The 18898-nt window shown below is 42.6% G+C and overlaps 1 protein-coding gene across 11 annotated transcripts in view; it reads left to right on the top strand.

Moving 5' to 3' along the window:
* Nucleotides 1-8134: 8134 nt before the first annotated feature.
* LOC110527654 (ATP-dependent chromatin remodeler CHD6) overlaps nt 8135-18898 on the top strand; it is a 99493-nt gene continuing 88729 nt past the window's right edge. For 7 of the 11 annotated variants that reach the window (XR_016497167.1, XR_016497166.1, XM_090240594.1 and 4 more), the window contains exons 1-2: nt 8135-8673; nt 10082-10131. Coding sequence is in view for 6 of the 11 variants with exons in the window: in XM_090240594.1 (XP_090096720.1) it covers nt 10105-10131 (27 nt within the window). In the remaining 5 variants the exon portion in view is untranslated. Of the gene's footprint in view, nt 8674-8911; nt 9398-10081; nt 10132-10642; nt 10850-18898 lie in introns of those variants that run through there. The other 4 variants (XM_090240597.1, XM_036983152.2, XM_090240598.1 and 1 more) reach the window with 4 other exon arrangements.

Genomic DNA, 18898 nt, shown 5'->3' with positions numbered 1-18898 from the left:
CCACAAACTCCTCCAGACTGAGGCAAACAGTGGATTGTTGCTCCCACACTGCAGTAGCCTAGGTGAGTGCCCTCCCAGACATCAGCATTATCAGGTAGACAGCTCGAAGATGAGGGAGCACTGGCAGAGAAACGCCCGGCAGGTTCCTGGATCTCCAGCGTAGCACTTCCGGAGGTAAGCGAAGTTCTTGAAAAGCTGGGGTAGACTGGGGAGAAGACTCACTGGTAGCAGGGTAACTGAGAGTCTGGGGGGTTACCATAGTGGCTTGCTGCCTAGTAGATAATCATCAGTATTGCTCGAGCAATGCATTGAAAGTGTGATCCTGGCGTTCTTCCAAGGTCTGGAGTCCTTGCATAAGGTTTTGATGTAGGTCCTTGTGTCTTCCAATGGTGGCTCCTTTGGAGGAGACAGGGATGCGAAGCTGGTCTGAATCTGCTGGGTCAGTCATGGCCGGTTCGTACTATCACGACGCAGGATATGACCCAGATGCAGACACAGGAGGCATATAGTTCGATTCTCTGAATATTTAATGTAACAAAGTTATAAACCTGGTCAGAGTCAGGCAGGTACAGGATGACAGGCAGGCTCGGGGTCAGAACAGGCAGAGGTTGGTAAACAAGTCAGAGTCAAGCAGGTACAGAACAACAGAGAGGCTCAGGGTTAGGACAGGCAGAAAGATCTGAACCGGGAAGACTAGAAAACAAAAACTTGAGAACAGGAGAAACAGAAAACACTCTGGTGAGACCTGAAAAAACAAGACCAACTGGCAACAGATAAACAGAAAACGCAGGTATAAATACACAGTGGAGAATGTGGAAAAATAGGAGACACCTGGTGGGGGGTAGAGACAAGCACAAGACAGGTGAAACAGATCAGGGTGTGGCAAGAAATTAGTAAGTCACTCAGCTTTATGACTAATACACTTTATTGGCTAAATAAATAAGTACATTTATTAAATAAAACATACATTCTTTCTGTTTTTCGAGTGAGAGAAAACAAAAGCATAATCAGCACTCTAACTCACCCTTGTGATAGTCTGGCACAATGATATGATGCAATTTACTGCAGTCTGCCACCATCTACCCGGTGCTCTTCGGCCATAAACATTACACAACATGTTGGACATCACAAATTCAGCAATGAGTGGTTTGGAAGGTATCAGTGGCTAACTGCAAGCATCTCAAAGCAATCACTAGCCTGCTATTCTGTGGAGTGGGGTGTTTAAGGGTCTCTTTTCTAAGCTTAAAAGGAAAAACATTCAACACCATGTGCCAGAAAAGTTTGAATGCATTGGCAATGCTGTCAATCGAGCATAACTTCTTCCGAGTTCAAAAAAACTGGAAACGTCAGACTTCAGTGAGTTCAAGACAACTGGGAACACTGAAAAAAAACGAGCGCCGACTGGAAAATACGTTTTGAACTGTCATCCAGTGTAATGGAGACACAGGCGAGTCAGGAAGCAGGTGCAGTTGTTGAGTTAAATAATAACGAACATGGCGCAATACAAAACAAGAGAAGTGTCTGGACATGAAAACAGAACCAATACGGCCTAATGAGAAAGGCTACAGAGTGTTAGATAAAGGGGAAGTAATCAAGGTAGTGATGAAGTCCAGGTGTGCATGATGATGGGTCGCAGGTGTGCGTAATGATGGGTTGCCAGGACCGGTGTTTAGTAAACCGGCAATGTCGAGCGCCGGTAGGCGTGACGTGACCCCCAGCTTCTCCATGAAGGCTTTCCATACCTGTGACGTGAATTGGGGGCCATAGTGCCGGAAGACCTGTTAGAACAGTGCCTCAGCGACCTGGAGTGCGGTAAGGAGACCAGGCAGAGGGATAAAACGGGAGGATTTTGAGAATCTGTCACAGTTGTTGAAATGAGTGGACCAAGGCGCAGCGTGATTGGAGTTCCACATCTTTATTTTAGTGAAACTTAAACAAAACAAGAAACAAACAACAACTATGAAGTACCGTAGTGCTCCATGCACTCACTCAAAACAATATCCCACAAAGCAGGTGGGAGAAAGAGCTTCCTAAATATGATCATGACTAGAACACCACCCTAGAACACCACCCTAGTCACGTTCTGACCTAAACACCATGAAACCATCAGACGGAGGGAGATCCGTAACGAAATCAAATCTATGGACAGATAGGACCAAGGCCGCTGAGGCACGGGAAGAAGCTTCCCAGCTGGAGCGTGCCTGGGAGATTTAGTTTGGGCTCATACGAAGCATGAATTGACATAGCGTGCGATGTCCTGTGCCAAAGTGGGCCATCAGTACTTTGCAGAGATAGATTGAATAGTGTAGGTAATTCCTGGATGTCCAGCGGCAAGGGATGTATTCGCCCAGGTCAACAGCTGATCCCTCACCTCCGTGAGGACGTAAATGGACTCAGGAAGGCAGGTAGTAGGCACGCGTTCCCTCTCCAGAGTCTGGCGGATGTCCACATCTACATCCCAAAACACGGGGCCAACGATATGATGACTTTGTGTACGGGAGCCGTAGTGATGAGGAAGGGAAGGCTTTTGAGGCAGTATTCTGTAACGAAGACGCAGAGAGTAAGGGAGCAGGTGCAGTTGTTGCATTTAATAATAACGAACATGGAGCGCTACAAAACAAGAGAAGCGTCTGGACATGAAAACAGAACTAATACTGCCTAATGAGTGAGGCTACAGAGTGAAGAAAAAGGGGAAGTAATCAAGGTAGTGATGAAGATTACTAATGTCATGATTCGACCTCGTTTTTTTCCGAGTTCCCAGTTGTGTTGAAAGCACCATAAATCCAGAGAATGCCAGACTTTGATGACAAAATTTGTCCATGAAGGACTGCTGCTCCACCTTCCTGTTCAAGTGAGCACAGCGCAACAAGGTGAGTTCAACAATGACTTGAATTCTGCTACATAAATTATGTACTATGCCAGGGAGATATATACAGTGCATTCGAAAAGTATTCAGACCCCTTGACGTTTTACAGAATTTTTAAGTGACAGCCATATTTTAAAATTGATTAGATAGTTTTTTTCCCCCTCATCAATCTAGACACAATAACTCATAATGACATAGCAAAACCAGGTTTTTAGAAATATCACATTTACATAAGTATTCAGACCCTTTACTCAGTAAAAGCACCTTTGGCAGCGATTACAGCCTTGTGTTTTCTTGGGTATGACACTACAAGCTTGGCACAGCTGTATTTGGGGAGATTCTCCCATTTTTCTTTGCAGATCCTCTAAAGCTCTGTCAGGTTGGATGGGGAGCATCTCAGCACAGATATTTTCTCACCAGAGATGTTCAATAGGGTTCAAGTCCGGGTTCTGTGCCACGCAAGGACCAGGCCACGCAAGGACATTCAGAGACTTGTCCCGAAGCCACTCCTGCGTTGTCTTGGCTGTGTGCTTAGGGTCGTTGTGCTGTTGGAAGGTGAACCTTTGACCTGTCTGAGGTCCTTAGTGCTCTGGAGCAGATTTTTATCAATGATCTCTCTGTACTTCTGGACATCAGAACTGAGATTACTCACCTCAGATTAGACAAAGAGTTTTTCTTCAATGAGTCGGACGGGAGGGATATACTACTTCAGACACCCGACCAGGCCAAGATCCCCATCATTCGCTGGAGAAGGAAACTGAGATTTTGTGGAAAAAGATCAGGGTGCCTTGTGAGGATCAAGCTAATCTGCCTTTGCTTTCCCTCCTGCTAGCTAACGTTCAATCGCTAGAAAATAAATGGGCCAAACTGAAAGCACGTATATCCTCCCAACAGGACTTTAAAAACTGTAATATCTTATGTTTCAGCGAGTTGTGGCTGAACGGCGACATCAAGAATATACAGCTGGCCTGTTATACACTCTATCTTCAGGGTAAAACAGCAGCCTCTGGTAAGACACGAGGCGGGGGCCTATGCATACAATGGGGAGAACAAGTATTTGATACACTGGCAGATTTTGCAGGTTTTTTACAAAGCATGTAGAGGTCTGTAATTTTTGTCATAGGTACAATTCAACTGTGAGAGACGGAATCTAAAACAAAAATCCAGAAAATCACATTGTATGATTTTTAAGTAATTAATTTGCATTTTATTGCATGACATAAGTATTTGATCACCTACCAACCAGTAAGAATTCCAGCTCTCACAGACCTGTTAGTTTTTCTTTAAGAAGCACTCCTGTTCTCCACTCATTACCTGTATTAAAACTGCACCTGTTTGAACTCGTTACCTGTATAAAAGACACCTGTCCACACACTCAATCAAACAGACTCCAACCTCTCCACAATGGCCAAGACCAGAGAACTGTGTAAGGACATCAGGGATAAAATTGTAGACCTGCACAAGGCTGGGATGGGTTACAGGACAATAGGCAAGCAGTTTGGTGAGAATGCTTTACGGCCAAACCATGGCTCATTTTTTCCAAAAACCAGCCTGAAACTCTTTCTAAAGACTTTTGACATCTAGTGGAAGCCATAGGAATTGCAATCTGGGAGGACTTCGCCTTATAATAAAAGTGATAGCCATTGAAAATAGTGGTAAGCTGAATTATTTTTATTTTGGTGTGGTTTTTCCTTGGGGTTTCGCACCGTATCGCCCCTCTGTTATACTCACAGACATAATTGTAACAGTTTTAGAACCTTTAGAGTGTTTTCTGTCCAAATCTACCAATTATATGCATATCCTAGCTTCTGGGCCTGAGTAACAGGCAGTTTACTTTGGGCACGCTTTTCAGCCGGACGTGAAAATACTGTCCCCTATCCCAAACAAGTTACGGACCCTGGGCCTAAACACCTCCCTCTGCAACTGGATACTGGACTTCCTGACTGGCCACCCCCAGGTGGTAAGGGTAGGGTAACAACACATCTGCTACGCTGATCCTCAACACGGGGAGTGCGTGCTCAGTCCCCTCCTGTGCTCTCTGTTCACTCATGACTGCACGGCCAGGCATGACTCCAACACCATCATTAAGTTTGCTGATGACACAACAGTGGTAGAGTATTTGATCACTGAAAACGACGAGAACACCTATAGGGAGGAGGTCAGAGACCTGACCATGTGGTGCAAGGACAAGAACCTTTCCCTCAATGTGATTAAGACAAAGGAGATGATCGGGACTACAGGAAATGGAGGAACGAGCACCTTTCTCATCAACTGGGCTGTAGTGGAGCAGGTTGAGAGCTTAACGTTCCTTGGCGTCCACGTCACAAACAAACTAACATAGTCCAAGCACACCAAGACAGTCGTGAAGAGGGCACGACAAACGATATTCCCCCTCAGGAGACTGGAAAGATTTTGCATGGGTCCTCAGATCCTCAAAAGGTTTTACAGCTGCACCATCGAGAGCATCTTGACAGGTTCCATCACTGCCTGGTATGGCAACTGCTCGACCTCCGACCGCAAGGCACTACAGAGGGTAGTGCGTACAGCTCAGTACATCCCTGGGCTCAAGCTTCCTGCCATCCAGGACCTCTATACCAAGCAGTGTCAGAGGAAGGCCCTAAAAATTGTCAGACTCCAGCCGCACTAGTCATAGACTGTTCACCCTGCTACCGCATGGCAAGCGGTACCAGAGTGCCAAGTCTAGGTCCTATAGGCTTCTAAACAGCTTCTACCCCCAAGCCATAAGACTCCTGAACCGCAAATCAAATGGCAACCTGGACTACTTGCACCCCCCCACCCTCTTATACGCTGCTGCTACACTCTGTTATTATCTGTGCATAGTCACTATAAATACTCTACCTACATGTACATTTACCTCAATTACCTCGGCATCGGTTCCCCCTCACATTGACTCTGTACTGGTACCCCCTGTATATAGCCCCGCTATTGTTATTTACTGCTGCTCTTTAATTATTTGTCATTTTTTTCTCTTAGTTTTTAACATTTTATTTAGGTATTTTCTTAAAACTGCATTGTTAAGGGCTTGTAAGTAAGCATTTCACTGTTGTATTCAGCGCATGTGACAAATCAAATTTGATTTAGTTTCATCAGACCAGAGAATCTTGTTTCTCATGGTCTGAGAGTCCTTTAGGTGGCTTTTGGCAAACTCCAAACTGGCTGTCATGTGCCTTTAACTGAGGAATGGCTTCTGTCTGGTCACTCTACCATAAAGGCCTGATTGGTGGTGTGCTGCAGAGATGGTTCCCATCTCAACAGAGGAACTGGAGCTCTGTCAGAGTGACCATTGGGATATTGGTCACCTCCCTGAACAAGGCCCTTCTTCCCCAAATGCTAAGTTTGGCCTGGTGGCCTGCTCTAGGAAGAGTCTTGGTGGTTCCAAACTTCTTCCTTTAAAAATGATGTAGGCCACTGTGTTCTTGGTGTCAATTAATGCTGCAGAAATGTTTTGGTAGCCTTCCCCTGATCTGTGCCTTGACACAATCCTGTCTCGGAACTATATGGACAATTCCTTCAACCTCATGGCTTGGTTTTTGCTATGACATGTACTGCCAACTTTGGGACCTTATATAGACAGGTGTGTGCATTTCCGAATCATGTCCAATCAATTGAATTTACCACAGACGGACTCCAATCAAGTTGTAGAAACATCTCAAGGATGATCAATGGATGCAGGATACACCTGATCTCAATTTCGAGTATCATAGCAAAGGGTTTGAATACTTATCTAATAGGTATAAGTAAGTAATAAGGTATTTCTGTTTTTTATGTTTAATAGATTTGCAGAAATGTCTAAAAACCTGTTTTCACTTTGTCATTATGGGATATTGTGTGTAGATTGATGAGGTAAAAAATGCATTTATTCCATTTTAGAATTAGGCTGTAATGTAACAAAATGTGGGAAAAGACAAGGGGTCTGACTACTTTCAAATGCACTGTATACTGTACCTAAGAAAGTAATACTAAGTGTACATTGTGTAGTAAGCTGTTAGAAGTTGGTGGTGCACATGTAGCCTATAGCCTGTTTTAGAGAAATGTAATCATTGAATATTGTAAGAGCTTTCATTGTCTGCCTATATGCTCCCTTTATTTATCCTACAGTTATGACTTGGTGTACAAGGAGAATACTGTAAAAATGGCCCATGGTCTGAATTCTGTTGCTGTGCATTTCAAAAGTGCTGAACAAATAGCTATATTGACTATTTCCGTCCTAGCTCCCTCATTAATGTTTCAATCAAATTTTTGGATGGCCTCTTATCCATCCGCTCATCGTCCAATTATGCCATAGTTTGTATATCTCAATTGTCAGTAGAAACTACATTTGTTTAAGCAAGTCAGCCGTATCAGCTATGTTTTTTTTTACGGCAGAAATTGAGGCTGATTGAACTGTTTTGCTGTAAGACAAGGCTCCGCTGATAGCCAGGTGTAGCAGTGGTAAGGATTCACTCCATGCTGAACAGAAGGCAAGGCTCTGGTGTTGGGACAGCTTTATGTCAGCCCTAACAGTTTGTGGGCACTGTTATAGTGCAATTTTTATTTTACCTTTATTTAACCAGGCAAGTCAGTTAAGAACAAATTCTTATTTTCAATGACGGCCTAGGAACAACTGCCTGTTCAAGGGCAGAACAACAGATTTGTACCTTGTCAGCTTGGGGATTTGAACTCTAACCACTAGGCTACCCTGCCGCCCCAAGTTAATTAATTGTTTTGTGTTGGGAGTTTTACATTTTAAAATCGCCACTACTCTACCAGTGCCTTGGCATAACCTTAACATTTAGAATTGTCGAACCACTGTATCTCTAAATGTAGTAATAGTATGTAAATAATTTGATATATTATCTAAACATTTTGAAATACGTTAGTCAAACTTTATAAGATATGTTGAAATTCTGACTCACGTATCTCAATTTTTTTTAGATTAGTATCTCACATTTTTGACATACTATCTAAAAAATGTAGAGATACAATAGTCAGGATTTCAAGACAGTGTCTCAAATTGTATACATACTATCTAAAAAATGTCAAGATACTATCTTGAAATTGTGACCAACATACCTCAACATTTTTAGATAGTACTGATTTTAATCTATTTATTGTGTGGCAGGAATGGGCTTCCATATAAAAGCCATCATGATTGGAAGATGCAAGTGTAACCGATGTGAAATGGCTAGCTAATTAGCGGGGTGCACGCTAATAGCGTTTCAATATGTGACGTCACTCGCTCTGAGACCTGAAGTAGTTGTTCCCCGCGGCTTTTGTGGCGCGATGTGCAACGATCTCTATGTGTGCAAAGGGTCCCTGGTTCGAGCCCAGGTAGGGGAAAAGAGGAGAGGGCTGGAAACTAAACTGTTACACAAGGAAGAAGAATTATAAAACCACTAGATCTTTACAGAATTGAGACCAGGAATAAAACTAATGCGTGTTAAACTACACGGCCAAAGAGCAAAACCGAGGGACTCTCATGACCGAAAAAATGAGGTTTTCGTGCGGTTTTATGGTAAGCAAAATAGTAGAGTACAACCAATCACAAGAAGGTTCACATCAACGGTAACTAAATGTGCCCAATGTGTTTGCAATATGTAGCTCTCAGACAAACTTAGAACGGCACTCCTTGTTTGACAGCTGGAGGACCAATGGAAATATCAATCGACCCAGCTGCACTATGGTGCAGCCAATGAAAAATAGAATGTTACGGGTCCAATTATTTTGGCTGTTGTAGCAGGCGGCCAGCGCTAAACTTCACCAAATAATAGCTGTTTGTATTTTGGCTGCTGCAGTAGCCATTTTAGGTAAGTAGGTATTTTAACTGTTTTTAATCTGTGTTGTATTGCAGGGTCCTGTGTTGTGGTGGGGTGGTTGGTGAGTCTCAAACTTGTGCATCCCTCATGAATGAACTCATCTGCTCGTGTGCTTTATGAGGATTAAGAAATTGCACGGAGGCCCCCTCCCCATCTCACACCCCGTCTAATTTTTAATGCATTTTTCTAAACTGTCATGGCGTTTTTGTGTCCTTGGAAATAAATGCAGGGAGAAAGCGCAGTGTTTGGCAACTGATGCTCTGACCGGTGAATGTTGCCCAGGTAGGTGAAGTCACATTGAGGGGTAGCGGCGATATCTCTGCAAGGATTTTAAGGGGGTGTTCACACGTGTAAGGACTGGAATATATAACATCATTGCAGTGACATTAGTTAGCAGGCTGGCTAGCTCGATACCTTGCTAATATAAATAGGACACGGCTCCGCCGACGTAAGGATTAGTGTTGTTTTTGGTAGATTAATTGATAACGCTTTCTTAATCATATAAGTTAGCCAAGAACTTCAATTTGCCAGGCAACTTGTAGCAGTTAAGTTCTACAGTCTACTAGCTACTTCATGATAGCCAGCTCAAGTCTTTGCCATGAAACTAAGACACGTTCCCGCAGGTAGGTCGATTATTCCTGTGGAATTTTGGTGGAGCCAATATGCCGCACAACTACACCAGGTCTAACAGAAAACAAAGACCCTGGTCGCACAGGTAAAGTAGGCAGCTCCCCTAGCCACCTGCAGTTTATTTGGATCCATATTCGCTGTTGCATAAGTCACAGCTATTCTTCCTGGGGTCCGCAAAAATAAAAGCACAAATGATACACTACAAAATAAACATAAACAATTACATGTCACACATTATACAAATCCAAAACCACTTGAGGTTAGTTAGTTTGTAACAAACAATGTGTCCCAAATGACGTTTGCTATGAAAGAACACCTTTGTGTCTGATTTTGTTGGCTAAACAATGGTGCATTCGGGGGTGAGTTTAGTCTGTATCCAGTAGACACAGGAAGGAGTAGGCTAGTTTGGCTCCTCACTTTCAAGATAACTTGCAAATGTCTAACTCTTTTAGTGTCACATTTTTTTTTAAATTTCACATATAGCTGAGACTAGTTGTCACCTGACAATCATAAGTGCCGTAGCAACATTGGAATTGCTCATGGTGCCTAATTATGTAGGCCTAGATGGAATGTGTCGTAAAAGAGCCTTGGTTTATTGTAACAATTCTATCAATGGAGAAAGGTGACTAACCAATTATCTCCTGTTTTTTTATTTTTTAACTATGAACTCTTTCCGCCCTTGCAAATAATTTGACCAGGTCCTACTGAGGTTAGTGTATTTTTTAAAAATGTTCTTACTTCAATAAAGATATTTATTTCTGTGTCATAGATGCAGTGAAGGTGAAGAGAAATATGAAAATACAAAAGAAGGACAAACAGGTTTGTATCTTTTTGACTTGCATGCTTGTCTACGTGTACATGCACTACTGTTTAAAAGTTTGGGGTCACTTAGAAATGTCCTTGTTTTTGAAAGAAACACTTTTTGTACATTTGAAATTACATCAAATTGATCAGAAATACAGTGTAGCCATTGTTAATGTTGTAAATGACTTGTAGCTGGAAACAGCTTTTTTTAAAAACCGAATATCTACATAGGCGTACAGAGGCCCATTATCAGCAACCATCACTTGTGTTCCAATGGCATGTTGTGTTAGCTAATCCAAGTTAACCATTTTTAAAAGGCTAATTGGTCATTAGAAAACCCTTTTGCAATTATGTTAGCACAGATGAAAACGGTTGATTAGTGCTGATTAAAGAAGCAATAAAACTGGCATTCTTTAGACTAGTTGAGTATCTGGAGCATCAGCATTTGTGGGTTCGATTAGAGGCTGTGAGAAATTGCCAAGAAACTGAAGTTCTCTTACAACGCTGTGTACTACTCCCTTCACAGAACAGTGCAAACTGGCCCTAACCAAAATAGAAAGAGGAGTGGGAAAGAGGAGTGCGCAACTGAGCAAGAGAACAAGTACATTAGTGTCTAGTTTGAGAAACAGACGCCTCACAAGTCATCAACTGGCAGTTTCATTAAATAGTACCTGCAAAACACCAGTCTCAACGTAAACAGTGAAGAGGTGACTCCGGGATGCTGGCCTTCTAGGTCAGTTTCATTGCTTCTTTAATCAAACAGTTTTCAGCTGTGCTAACATTTGCAAAAGGGTTTTCTAATGATCAATTCATTTTTTTATAATGATCAACTTTGATTAGCTAACACAATGTGCCATTGGAACACAGGAGTGATGTTTGCTGATAATGGGCCTCATTACGCCTATGTAGATATTCCATAAATCAGCCGTTTCCAGCTACAATATTCATTTACAACATTAACAATGTCTACACTATTTCTGACCAATTTATTTTAATGGACAAAAAACAAGGGAATTTAAGTGACCCCAAACTTTTGAACGGTTACATACATACATACATACATACATACATACATATTAGAACATAATACATTGTTGACAAATGTCTTCAGCAACCTTGAAATATAAAAGTATGTAAATCAAGAGTAACACTGTCACTCAGCCTTGAGTTGCCGAAGTGGCTTGTTATTTATGATCCTAAGTTCCATCGCAAATGAAATTGAATGATGAGTCAGACCTACGATTCTGACTCATCACACGTTACCCATACAATAAGAGCACAGTCTCTCTGCGCATCTTTTGTTGAGTTGATGTTGAACGCAGGCCATACACATGACTCTGTTCGTTAGTCTTGGAGTCCTCTTGGAGTGCTGGTTCGTGAGATTCTTGTTAATGGCAGTATTTCATTCTAAACCACTGATAGGCTTAATTTTGAAGGCTCATTCTGTAATGACTAAAATCATTTGTTTAAAAGCCATTGTTTGCAGGATTTACTGTTCAATTGTAATTGTCATTGTAATTAATGATATACACACAGTTTCTTAACTCTTACTCCTACCCAAAAATGTTGCATTCAGTTACAAACCTGACTGCGCTCCTTTTTTTTGGTCATTTGAGTCTTTCTAAACCAACTTTGAATAGCTTTAATTTATGCTTAAATGAAAGTTATTCAATATTTGTTTAGACTCAAATGACAAAAAAACAAGCAATGGAGTGCAATCAGGTTAGAGAAGGCTTTAGCGCTCTTTGCCAACACACACACACCAGTGGTGGTTTTGGTGTAGATTAAAAACATACATAAAAGTTTAATTCTCTCATTTTGTGCACAAATTGTTTTGTTGATGAGCATTTGTCCTTTGCCAAAATATGCCACAACTGTTAGGTGGCTGGATTATCAAGAAGCGGATTTAAACTGCATGATTATTACAAGGGTGCACCTTGTGTTGTGGACAATGAAGGCCTCTCTAAAATGTGCAGTTTTGTCACAAATGTCAAGTTTTGAAGAGGTGTGCAATTGGCGTGCCAACATCAGGAATGTCCACCAGAGCTGTTGGTGGAGAAATTAACATTTAATTTTCAGGCAATGTCGTTTTATGTCAAGTGGCCTCGCAACTGCAGACCACGTGTAACTTCGCCAGCCCAGGACCTCCACATCCGGCTTCTTCCCCTGCGGGATCATCTGATACCAGCCACCTGGACAGCTGAAACTGTGTTTGCACAACCAAAGAACTTATGCACAAACTGTCAGAAACACTGGAGAAGTGTGCTCTTCACAGATGAATCCCGGTTTCAACTGTACTGGGAAGATTGCAGACAGTGTGTGTGGGCGAGTAGTTTGCTGTTGTGAAGACTGAACCGTGGGGTTATGGTATGGACAACTAACATAAATGCATTTTATTGTTGGCAATTTGAATGCACAGCAATACCGTGATGAGATCCTGAGGCCCATTGTTGTGGCATTCATACACTTCCACATCATGTTTCAGCATGATAATGCACGGCACAAGGATCTGTACTCAATTGCATGGCCTGCATACTCACCAGACATGTTACCCATTGACCATGTTTGGAATGATCTAGATCGCCGTGTACAACAGCGTGTTCCAGTTCCCGCCAATATCCAGAAACTGCGCACAGCCATTGAAGAGTGGGACAACATTCCACAGGCCCCAATCAACAGCCTGATCAAGGAAATATTGAAGGCGATGTCGCACTGTATGAGGCAGATGGTGGTTTCCAGATACTGACTGGTTTTCTGGATGTAATTTTTATTTTCTTAAGGTATCTGTGACTGTGTGTGTAAAGTCTTTGAATTTGTTGCATGTTTCCTTTAAATATTTTTGTCCAGTGTAGCATAAAATACAATTTCCCAACATTTGAGCATGTAGTATAGCTCAGTATTTGAATTATACATTTTTGCTAATCTCTTTCAAGGGTGTCAATTTTAGTATGTGCTGTATGTGTAGTATACGTTTTGTAATATTAGGCTACACCCGATTTCCCCACCCTTTTCCAAAAGTGTGCACTTGCATGTTCCCTGTTTTGGGTTAGGGTTGTTTTTAATCATGGCTGGAGTGTATTTCCACTATTGTAAAGTCCTTGCCAGAAAGACCCAATCCCAAATGGGCTTGTAAACCATACGCCATATGCGCTTGTGGAGATCTGAGAGGATTTGACAGGTGTAAGCAATAGTGGTAATGGTAATAGTGCCACCCTGCCCACTCAGGCTAGGTGGAAGTTTCTCCATGTTGCTTATACCTGTCAAATCCTCTCAGATCTCCACAAGTGCAAGGGCAGGGTTTCCCAAACTCTGTCCTCGGGACCCCAAGGGGTGCATGTTTTGGTTTTTGCCCTAGCACTGCACAGCTAATTCAAATAGTCAACTAATTGTCTAGCTTTGAAAACTTAACTCAGCCGTGTAGTGTTAGGACAAAAACAAAAATGTGCACCCCTCGTGGTCCCGAGGATCATTTTGGGTAACCCTTGCTTAGTGCTCAATTTGGGATTGGGCAGAAGTCTGCAAATACACACTTTTAGTGAAGTGTGGAGAATTGGGACTCATCCTTAGATACCCCAAACCCTCCAAGGTGTGTTTTAGGGCCTCATTCATACAGAAAATGTTTATGACAACATTATAAATACCAAAAGCTAGGGGTGCATGATATATCGGAATCAGCCGATATTAGCTAAAAACGGCAACATCGGTATCGGCCCAATGTCTAGTTTAACACAGATGTGAAAAACCGATGTCATAGCTGAAGTGCATACCTAATATGACGCCATGTAAAATTTTGCGCTGTATGATCAACACAGCATTCCTAACCTAGCCCACAATGTCTGCTGTGTGGATCGAGCAGTCATTTGAAAGCGTAAGAACATTTCAGCGAGACAACTCAAAAGGCAAAATCCATTAACGCCAGATAATGGAATTCATTGCCCTTGACAATCAACCGTTCTCTGTCGTGGGTGATGTTGGCTTTTGCGACTGGTCGTGCACCGGCACACACTAACGTAACCAAGTGCACCATTCAGATGTTGCCCTATGTTGCACAGTAATAGCTTCACGACATACTATGGAATACCTTTTGGGTCTTTGCGTGTCAAAGATACACGTCAAATAACACTATTTGACACGTTAAATAAGCTTTTAATTTGACACGTCAAATAACACGGTTCTATTATAGAATGTTGTGTGTTCTGAATTTGCACGTGCAAGCCAAGCTCCACCTACTATCAGTAGCACTGTCAAAGCTGTACAAATGGCGCAAATCTGCAAACACCAGCCACGAACGATGCATTTACAATTCCGCGTTGGTAATAAAGCATTTTGTTCAACCGCATCTTCTGGGGTAGCTAGCTAGCTTTAGCTTGGTACCAAGATACCACCAATACGACCAGTAGAAACTGCAGTCATTTTCACTATTAGTAATGATTCAGGAATCCTTGTGAGTAAGTATTAGTTAGTTAGCCACTTGTTGTTTGCCTATTGAAATTGAACTTAGCCAGCTACTTAATCCTGTTGCCCAAAGCTAATGTTATAAGCAGCCAGCTAGCTTCATCTGGCTAGTGAGGCTCGACCTGACCGGGTTATGTGTTGTGTAGCTAACCACAATAAGTATTAGGCACAATAGTGGAATTTGCAGTTTTCCTTCAAAATAAAAGTACCACTTTGAAAGTGATGCAGAAGGTTACAATTGGTGGAATCATGCCATATTTAGACTAGGTAATGTTAAACAAGGTTGGAATGTGAAGCAATGAAATGGGGCATCAGTCTACTCGGTGACACCCACGGAACACAACTGTGAAGAGTTTACGCGAATATTAGCGTTTTAGCTCTTATCGCGGGACTGACTGAAATCACCTCCCCAGTCAGCATATTGACATTCATATTGCACTGTACAGCTTTACCTAAGGATTGGGGATCAATGAAATGGGGTAACGGTCTACTCAATAGCAATATTTTTTTCCCCAACGTCCTCAGACTTATCAGACTCCAAAACATCCACAGAGTATTTCTTTTCCTATGGAATAGTGTTTAATACTCGCAGGTTGACAACAAAAGTGGCTCAATTCAGTTGTTTGAGTCCTGCAATACGAGCTACGATGCTAATGTTCTCTGGGTGTCACTGAGTAGACTGATGCCCCATGTCATTGATCCACAAGCCATAGATAAGGCTGTACAGTGAAATAAGTATGCCCCCAATGCAATTCTAAAGTATAATACATCCAGGATGATTTCAAAAGATTTTTGTCAAATGAACAATCTAAATGAAATTTTATTTGTCACATACATTGTTAGCAGATGCTTGTGCTTCTAGTTCCGTCCATGCAGTAATATCTAACAAGTAATATCTAACCTAACAATTTCACAACTACTACCTTATACACACAAGTGAAAAGGAATGAATAAGAATATGTACATAAAAATATATGAATGAGTGATGGCCGAGCGGCATAGGCAAGATGCAGTATGGTATAGAGTACAGTATATACAGTGGGGAGAACAAGTATTTGATACACTGCCGATTTTGCAGGTTTTCCTACTTACAAAGCATGTAGAGGTCTGTAATTTTTGTCAAAGATACACTTCAACTGTGAGAGACGGAAATGAAAACAAAAATCCAGAAAATCACTCTATGATTTTTAAGTAATTAATTAGCATTTTATTGCATGACATAAGTATTTGATCACCTACCAACCAGTAAGAATTCCGTCTCTCACAGACCTGTTAGTTTTTCTTTAAGAAGCCCTCCTGTTCTCCACTCATTACCTGTATTAACTGCACTTGTTTGAACTCGTTACCTGTATAAAATACACCTGTCCACACACTCAATCAAACAGACTCCAACCTCTCCACAATGGCCAAGACCAGATAACTGTGTAAGGACATCAGGGATAAAATTGTAGACCTGCACAAGGCTGGGATGGGTTACAGGACAATAGGCAAGCAGCTTGGTGAGAAGGCAACAACTGTTGGCGCAATTATTAGAAAATAGAAGAAGTTCAAGATGACGGTCAATCACTTTCGGTCCTGGGCTCCATGCAAGATCTCACCTCGTGGGGCATCAATGATCATGAGGAAGGTAAGGGATCAGCCGAGAACTACATGGCAGGACCTGGTCAATGACCTGAAGAGAGCTGGGACCACAGTCTCAAAGAAAACCATTCGTAACACACTACACCGTCATGGATTAAAATCCTGCAGCGCACGCAAGGTCCCCCTGCTCAAGCCAATGCATGTCCAGGCCTGTCTGAAGTTTGCCAATGACCATCTGGATGATCCAGAGGAGGAATGGGAGAAGGTCAATGTGGTCTGATGAGACAAAAATAGAGCTTTTTAGTAGAAGGAAGAAGAAAGATGAGTACAACCCCAAGAACACCATCCCAATCGTGAAGCATGGAGGTGGAAAGATAATTCTTTGGGGATGCTTTTCTGCAAAGGGGAGAGGACGACTGCACCGTATTGAGGGGAGGATGGATGGGGCCATGTATCGCGAGATCTTGGCCAACTACCTCCTTCCCTCAGTAAGAGCATTGAAGATGGGTCATGGCTGGGTCTTCCAGCATGAGAACGACCCGAAACACACAGCCAGGACAACTAAGGAGTAAGAAGCATCTCAAGGTCCTGGAGTGGCCTAGCCAGTCTCCAGACCTGAACCCAATAGAAAATCTTTGGAGGGAGCTGAAAGTCTGTATTGCCCAGCGACAGCCCCGAAAACTGAAGGATCTGGAGAAGTTCTGTATGCAGGAGTGGGCCAAAATCCCTGCTGCAGTGTGTGCAAACCTGGTCAAGAACTACAGGAAACGTGTGATCTCTGTAATTGCAAACACAGGTTTCTGTACCAAATATAAGTTCTGCTTTTCTGATGTATCAAATACTTATGTCATGCAATAAAATGCAGTCATACAATGTGATTTTTCTGGATTTTTGTTTTAGATTCCGTCTCTCACAGTTGAAGTGTACCTATGATAAAAATTACAGACCTCTACATGCTTTGTAATCAGGAAAATCGGCAGTGTATCAAATACTTGTTCTCCCCACTGTACATATGAGATGAGTAATGTAGGGTATGTAAACATTATATAAAGTGGCATTGTTTTAATGTGACTAGTGATACATTTATTACATCAATTTTTCCATTATTAAAGTGGCTAGAGTTGAGTCAGTATTTTGGCAGCAGCCTCGGTGTTAGTGATGGCTGTTTAACAGTCTGATGGCCTTGAAATGGAAGCTGTTTTTCAGTCTCTCGGTCCAAGCTTTGATGCACCTGTACTGACCTCGCCTTCTGAATGGTAGCGGGGTGAACAGGCAGTGGCTCCGGTGGTTGTTGTCCTTTGATCTTTTTGGCCTTCCTGTGTCATTGGGTGGTGTAGGTGTCCTGGAGGGCAGGTAGTTTGCCACCTGTGATGCGTTGTGCAGACCTCACTACCTTCTGGAGAGCCTTACGGTTGTGGGCGGAGCAGTCGCCGTACCAGGTGGTGATACAGCCCGACAGGATGCTCTCGATTGTGCATCTGTAAAAGTTTGTTTTTGGTTACAAGCTGAATTTCTTCAGCCTCCGGAGGTTGAAGAGGCACTGCTGCTCCTTCTTCACCACGCTGTCTGTGTGGGTGGACCATTTCAGTTTGTCTGTGATGTTTATGCAGAGGAACTTAACTTTCCACCCTCTCCACTACTGTCCCATCGATGTGGATAGGGGGCTGCTCCCTCTGCTGTTACGTGATGTCCACGAGCATCTCCTATGTTTTGTTGACATTGAGTGTAAGGTTATTTTCCTGACACCACACTCCGAGGGTCCTCATCTCCTCCCTGTAGGCTGTCTCGTCATTGTTGGTAATCAAGTCTACCACTGTAGTGTCATCTGCAAACTTGATGATTGAGTTGGAGGCGTGCATGGCCACGCAGTCATGGGTGAACAGTGAGTACAGGAGAGGGCTGAGAATGCACCCTTGTTGGGCCCCAGTGTTGAGGATCAGCGGGGTGGAGATGTTGTTTCCTACCTTCACCACCTGGGGGTGGCCCGTCAGAAAGTCTTGGACCCAGTTGCACAGGGCGGGGCCGAGACCCAGGGTCTGGAGCTTAATGACGAGGTTTGAGGGTACTATGGTGTTAAATGCTGATCTGTAGTCGATGAACAAGCATTCTTACAGAGGTTTTCCTCTTGTCCAGATGGGTTAGGGCAGTGCGATTGCGTCGTCTGTGGACCTATTTGGGCGGTAAGCAAATTGGAGTGGGTCTAGGGTGTCAGGTAGGGAGGAGGTGATGACGTCCTTGACTAGTCTCTCTAAGCACCTCATGATGACGGAAGTGAGTGCTACGGGGCGTTAGTCATTTAGCTCAGTTACCTTAGCTTTCTTGGGAACAGGAACAATGGTGGCCCTCTTGAAGCATGTGGGAACAGCAGACTGGGATAAGGCTTGATTGAATATGTCCGTAAACATATATAACGTTCCAACCTCGTTTAGCATGATCTATTAGATTATTTGTATTCATTTGCTTCACTGTCAATGACATACTTTTTATTTTGAAGGCTAACTGCAAAGTCTGCTATTGTGGCTAATCCTTGTGGCTTGCTTCACATAGATGGGTCCTCCCACCATTAATCAAAGAAGAACTGTTTTATAATTTAGGGTTATTTTAGATGACACCTAGCTGTATAGTTAGCTAGCTAATGGTCGTTTTGCTATGTTTTTGGGGAAGAACGTTGTTTGCATCCATGAGCTAGCACTGTTGGTGCATGAGACAACTTTACCAGCATCATAGCATATGTATTGCTAAAATC

The sequence above is a fragment of the Oncorhynchus mykiss genome, chromosome 7 (genome assembly GCF_057628025.1).
Source record: "Oncorhynchus mykiss isolate SJ-2025 chromosome 7, ASM5762802v1, whole genome shotgun sequence".
Taxonomy (NCBI): Eukaryota; Metazoa; Chordata; class Actinopteri; order Salmoniformes; family Salmonidae; genus Oncorhynchus; species Oncorhynchus mykiss.
Note: the sequence above shows the minus strand (reverse complement) of the source record. Positions and strands in the feature narration are given on the sequence as shown.